Source organism: Cebus imitator, unplaced genomic scaffold, assembly GCF_001604975.1.
Source record: "Cebus imitator isolate Cc_AM_T3 unplaced genomic scaffold, Cebus_imitator-1.0 Scaffold205, whole genome shotgun sequence".
Classification (NCBI taxonomy): domain Eukaryota; kingdom Metazoa; phylum Chordata; class Mammalia; order Primates; family Cebidae; genus Cebus; species Cebus imitator.
The window spans coordinates 1,768,115-1,775,095 of NW_016107520.1; the positions used below are offsets into that span (position 1 = coordinate 1,768,115).

General features: G+C 32.4%; 1 protein-coding gene across 2 annotated transcripts in view; it reads left to right on the plus strand.

Moving 5' to 3' along the window:
• The window catches only part of NADK2 (NAD kinase 2, mitochondrial), a 47,540-nt gene extending 40,759 nt beyond the window's left edge, over positions 1–6,781 (plus strand). For both annotated transcript variants that reach the window (XM_017548252.2, XM_017548253.2), the window contains 2 exons: positions 2,178–2,301; positions 4,742–6,781. In XM_017548252.2, the coding sequence (XP_017403741.1) occupies positions 2,178–2,301; positions 4,742–4,880 (263 nt within the window). In that variant the 3' untranslated portion in view covers positions 4,881–6,781. The remainder of the gene's footprint in view (positions 1–2,177; positions 2,302–4,741) is intronic.
• Positions 6,782–6,981: the final 200 nt, after the last annotated feature.

Below are 6,981 nucleotides of genomic sequence, written 5' to 3' on the forward strand. Positions count from 1 at the left end.
AGAGCGAAACTCCGTCTCAAAAAAAAAAAAAAAAAAAAAAAAAAGTTGGATTTTTGTTGTGATTTTTAGTTAACCCTGAAATATAACTCTTAAGTCAAAGCAGTATAACTGGAAAAAATATCCTAGGGGGTAGGAAATTACAGAAAAATCTTTATCTCACAAATAGGCAATGCATACCTAAATTCAGTATGTCATTAATATCCTCTGAATGAGAATTCAATGAGCTATAGTGCTTATTTTCTTATTCACGCAAATATTCTTTTAACATTCTCCTCCCTAGTTTTGCTTGATTACCTCACAATTCCTTTAAGAGAATTCGTGCTGTTAGAGAAAGAATACTTACCAAGAAATATGAAATCGTAGGTTCCAGTCCCAGATCTACTTCAGCTGTGAAACTTCGGCAAGGCTGCATTCCTCCACAGCTGTTAAAAGAGGGGGCTGAAGTAGATCATCTAGCTGGTATTACTAGGAGTTCTTCAAATGTATTCTTTAAATTTTATTTTTAAAAAATTAAATTTTTAAACTGAAAAACACATTCATTTGATTTGCACAGCAGATTGTAACACACTGAAGTCTACTTATCTACCAAGATCATTTTTGTACATACTTCAAATTAAAGCTTTTTTTGCTATCTCCATTGAAGAATATCCTAAAATGTCAGGGTAAATTGTTTTTTTAAAAACCCCAAAAGCAAATGTGTTTATAGTTACATCTACCTACCTATGTAAGGATTTTCTCAACATATATGACAAACAACATATAGACACAAAGTGAATATTAACACATGTAAGACTGCAACTGTCATGCATAAACACAAATGCTTGGATTTATCAGAATAGCCTTATTCTCATAGGTTACCTTAAAATGAGTTAGCAATACCTTTTAACCCGATACAATATTTTAACAGTGTCAGTTTATCTTTATTGTTAGGTTTCCACATAAGACTTCCTTTGTTGGGAGGACAGTTTGCCTCTAAAGCAGTTTGAAAACAGGAACAAATCTCTCAAGCCCCGTTCAGCCTTCTAAAATGGATTCTGGTCTCCTTCACTCAGTTTGAGGCCTACAAGATTATGTTAATCATGGTTCATGAGTTAGCACCAGCATTAAATCTGTATCAAAGTGAAGTTAAGCACATATAGTGATTGCTTCTTAATTATGTAATTCAACTTAAAACATATATATAAAATAACTGAAATTTATGTCAGGTATCTATATAAATATAAAATATGTATGTGAGTTTCTTCTTTTAATAAACATACCAAAGCTTTATTTTAATGAATGTTACTCCTTTCAAGATTTGACTATCTTCAGAAGCAGTAGTGAATGCCAGTGGTGCAATCACAGCTACAGACACTTCTGAAAGTACTCTTTTGAAATTTTCTTCAAAACTAGCATGCTTTTTTGTGATGTGTTCTCATGGAGCCAAATTTTTATATTTGTGAGTGAATTAGATTGATTTTTTTTTTAAAGCTGGTAACCCAAGTGAAACTTTCATAAATAAGGTAGATTATCTGACAGTCTTAATTTTTTTAATGTAGTACTCAACTAAAGTTTTTTTCAAGCCTGGTATCTTTGTAGTCTTCTCAACCAATTTGTGCTTTGTATTTCAGCCCTCATATGCCTCTTGGTTAGAGAGAAAGCAGGTCCCAAAGATTTCTAAAAATATCTTGAGTAATGGCAGGTGTATTAGAGAAAGGATATTGCCTGTCATTGTTTGAGACTGCATTTTATATCAAGCCTGTTTGCTTATTATCATAGTTATGAGCTCTTTGACATGGTATTTTGGAAAGTACTTGGCAGGACAATATGGCACCTCAGGTTCCTTTTTTGAGCTCATCTATCTAGTTCCTCTATTGTTTAATTACAAGCTTTGTAGCTAGTGTTTTTTTTTTTTTTTTTTTCCTTTTTCCCCAATTGTACCTATTTCTACTGTATTGTGCGTGATGTATGTTTCTCTGGGGAAATCATGATACATAATTCTTATTTATAAGGTTTTTTTGTTACTGGTTTTAATGGAATATGTGTCACAAGTTTCAAGAAGCTTGTTCCCAAATAGACTTTTGGAACATAATTAATTTTAAATGGGGCATGGCATCTATTATTTTTTGTTTTGCACTTCTCAGAAGTGACCATCTTTTATTGAATGTGCTAATATATTTTTTTGTTGTTGTTTGAAGTAACGAATGAATATAATGAATCACTGCTCTACAGTCCGGAAGAACCAAAAATACTTTTCAGTATTCGAGAACCAATAGCAAATAGAGTTTTCTCAAGCAGTCGTCAGCGTTGTTTCTCCTCAAAGTAAGCATCCTCGGTCTGACTTGTGACTGTTTTCATCCCTTTCATTGCTACTAAGCACACTTGGCTTGAAAAATATTTAATTTCATTAAATTTTCTCGTTCAAACTTAATCTAGCAGGAAAAGTAGAACCTGTGAAAGTAACAAGGTATCATGCTAACCTGGCTAAAATCATATTTTCTTTTACACTTATTGTGCCAATTTAGAGAAGCTAAAACTTAAGTGACTATAAAAGGGTACAGTTATTTCAGTGATTTGTTGTTTTTTTAAAAAATGAACCAAGATACAATAATTGTGAAAGAAGCTGAAGGGGCTGTAAAAGAGCCATTTCTTTTTCATAAGCTGTATGTAAAAACAGGATAAACACAGATAGAAAACTTAGATTGCATAGCAATACACGTTTAGAATAATATTTATTTCTTTTAGGTTTTCCCTAAAAGTGACCTCCCACCTATTGAATTGAATTTGTTTCATTTTACTTTTGAGGAGACAGGATATAAAAAAATGGATATAATTCTTATTTTGTAAAGGTTCCCCAATTTTCCAAATTAACAAGAAAATCTGTAATTCCGAGAAAATGCCATCTCTCTCATGGCAAGGAGAAAACAGTTTGAGCAATTAGAAATTGCTGACCTTAGTGTACTTGTTTTCTTTTTATAAACATACATTTTTCCCCAGGTTTGTCACAAATGAGGAACTTTATCTTAAAATTCATGTTATCATTTGAGAGTTAATTTTGATTAATCCATAGATGTATATTCAGTTTAAGTGAGACTACAAAGACTCCTCCAAAGATATATACTATTTATAGTTAAATTTTTGCGGCTGGGCACAGTGGCTTACACCTGTAATCCCAACACTTTGGGAGGCCAAGGCAGGTGGATCACGAGGTCAGGAAATCGAGACTGTCCTGGCCAACATGGCAAAACCCTGTCTCTACTAAAAATAAAAAAAAAAAATTAGCTCGGCATGGTGGTGCACACCTGTATCCCGCCTACTCAGGAGGCTGAGGCAGGAGAATTGCTTGAACTCAGGAGGTGAAGATTGCAGTGAGCCGAGATAGCACCACTGCACTACAGCCTGGGCAAATAAAAAGCACTATAACAACAAAAGATTGACATATTGAACTACACTAGAATTAAGAACTGCCAGTAATCAAAAGATACCATTAAGGAGAAAAAAAAAAAAAAAGGCAGAGTGAGAAAGATATTTTCAGGACCTATATCTAGCAGTGGGCTCATAGCCAGAATATTTAGCATATGAAAATTCCTACTGACAATAAGAAAAAGGCAGGCAACATGTTAGAAAAATGGCCAATGTCAGGTATTTCACAAAAGGTGATATTCAGATGGCTAATAAACATATGAAAAAGATGATTGACCTTATGCTTCATCTGAGAAATGCTAATTAAAACTACATAATACCATGCCATATACACCCACAAGAATGGCTAGGGTACCAATTGTTGGCAAGGAGGAGTGAATACAACTTTCATATAATTTTCCTTAGGAATATATAGCTTGGAAAATTGTTTGGCAATTACCTAGCAAACCTCAACATAGCATACACGGTGACCTGCTAATTCCCCTTTGAGATATATATCCAACAGAAATGTATGCACCAACAGAAAGATGTGCACAAAGACATTCAAGAATATTCATAGCAGCTCTACTGCCAATAGCCAAAAAATCCAAATGTCCATGAATAGTAGGAGAGACATAAATTTTGGTGTTTTCATACAATAGAAGTGTTTACATACAGCATTAAAAATGAACACACTACACTACTACTACTACATGTAATAACATGGATGAATTTCACAAAGTACTATTGAGCAAAATAAGACAGACACCACTGTGCATATTATATTCTTCCATTTATATAAAGGCCAAGAACAGACAAAGCTATTACTATAACAGTGATAGAAATTAGGAAGCTATTACTACAAAGTGATAGAAATTAGAAGAGTATGCTGGAGGAGGGAGCAGGGATAGAGACTGGGAGAGGGCAGTGAGGGAACTTCCAGCAAGCTGGGTAACAGTTGATTCCTGAGTTGGGTGATCATTACATAAGTGTGTTCATTGAACTGTACATTAATAATTTGAGTTTATACCTGTACACATAATTACATATACCCAACTCTTCTGTATATGTGTATACTTAAGTAAAAATTTTACATGAAAATAGTTAACACTCTTGTTCAATACTTAAAATATTTGTAATGTTAGTAATTCAACATTCAATCATATGAACATTTACATTTCGAGATCTTCATAATATACCTGTATTTACACAGTCACTAATTTTCTCATACCAGAGAACAACTTTTTAAAATGGAAGCCAAATGATCTACTAGGTTAGGTTAAAATTCAGGATTAAAATAATCTATTACTTAAGATTAAGAAAACGATTACTTTTTAATGAGATATTTCCTTCTACCTAGGGTTTGTGTCCGTTCTCGTTGTTGGGACGCCTGTATGGTTGTGGATGGAGGAACTTCTTTTGAGTTTAATGATGGTGCAATTGCTTCAATGATGATCAATAAAGAAGATGAGCTTCGAACTGTGCTTCTAGAACAGTGAAGGATTTCCTCATGACAGATGATTACTGGAGAAAATATTTTTACTTCAGAAACAGACTGCCAATCATAAAGTGACTTTTTTTGGTTATTGTTGAGACTGCTTGCCTGTGGGCTCAGAAGTGAGATTTGCATTATTCTGTTGAATTCTGATAGAAAAAAGACATTCACGGTATAAGAAAATGGATGGACTGAACTAATTAGAATTGATACCAGTGAAATTTTTATATTGCTTATAGTTGGTAACCAAGAGTACTGATACCTTTTTAAATTTAGAGGGCCAGGCTTAAATAAAGGACTAAATATTTAGGATTTGAAATTTACCTGTATAAGTGTTTTTTCCTTCCTTTCCTCCTAATTGTGGAATTGTCAGAACTGAACACATATCATTTGATTAGTGCATATTTTTTATAGTACCTGAAAATAAAGATTTTGAAAAAATTTTGATGGAGAATTTTGATAAGTCCTGACATTGACCTAATTGAAATAGGTAAATGTGTTTGTATAGGTGCTAAGAATTTTCTAATTGCAGAACACAATGACGTTAGGACTTTACTGATTTAAAAATTTCAAACAATCATTTTTGAAATTTTAGATGAATGCTTTTGACTTTCATTCTGTTTAATTTCAGCAGTGCTGGGTGAAATACATATATCAGAACAAATCATGATGCTGTTACAAATGTATTATTTATCCAGTAAGTGTTTTAAGTCAATTTTAAAAAAATAATATGATTCTTACAGGTTTCTTCCATCTTTAAAATGCTCAAACATGGATTCAGGGACTAAAAGGATAAACTGATTAGACATTTTCTATTAGGAGTTTGGTAAAATATTGTAAAAATATTTTCACCTGTTAGGAGTGTTATAAGAATGGATTCTTTAATAAATATGTAAAACACAATAATTTTGGAATTGCCTTCTTAGTATTGTGGTTTTCACCTAGCTTATATTCCAAGTTTTACAGAATAGCTTTTAGGATAAAATGTTAGGGCTTTTATTTTTTTCTCATTATGAGAATTTATTTTTGGAGGAAATTATTATCTAATTCTTGATCTACTTATAAGTAATCCTAGAATTTTTGCCAAAAGAGCCTGTCATTGCATAATGAAACAGTTGGTATTCTTGTGCCATTGTTCAGTCATGTGTTTCTTTCATTTGCTGCTGAAAATTGCTGTTCAATCATTGACAACTATTTATTGATTACCCACTCTGTGCCATGTGCTGGATATGTTGATAAATGAAAGACTCTATCCTTATGCAATTTGAGTCTCGTGGGCTCAGAAGTAAATAATGTGAAAGCTAGATGGATAGTCAAAGTGAGTGCTTTTAGTTTTGCCAGTATTTAACATGTTGTTATCAATTTTTAAAAATAAATGTTAATTACAAAGTTAATCAGGTTTTGATGTGTATCCAGAAGAATCAATTTTTCTTAAAGTATCTGCATAGACATTCATAGCAAAGAATTTATGACATATCAGATAGAAATAAATTCAAATTTATTGTTTTCCCAGAGCTAGATCTAGTTTCTGGCTTGATTTTTTTTTTTAATGATATGCATAAGAATACCACTTTATAAAAAAGCTCCACACTATAGAAGCTCCCCTAACAGGCTTAAAATACCTTCTTAAAGAAAAAATGCCAACTCCATCCTTAATCTCAAGGAAATCTGATTGTCCAAACAGATCTGTTAATATGTAACATATTAATAGATAACTTGATGTGTAAAAGTATAAGCCATATTTTAAAAGGTTTTAAAAATAATGTGCTTCATTTGTGATATAATTACTAACATTTCTGCTTGTGATGGAGATTTATTTGTAAGAATGAGAGGCAAAGGATGTTAGCATAGCAAAAAGTTAACTTTTAATGGTAACCCTATGTGAATAAAATTACACCACTGTTAGCTCTTCTTTTTAACATTTCTTATTTCCTTAACTCTCAAGGGGTCATTATTTGAAAACTAGTTTATACAAAGTGTTATGTTTCAGAAATGTTTCCCCACTGCTGTGCATCATTCTGTGCCCTGTTGACTTCATTCACTGTTAACATTTGACATAGAATAATTAGTTATTAAATCAGAGGATGAAGTGCTTACCTGTCAAT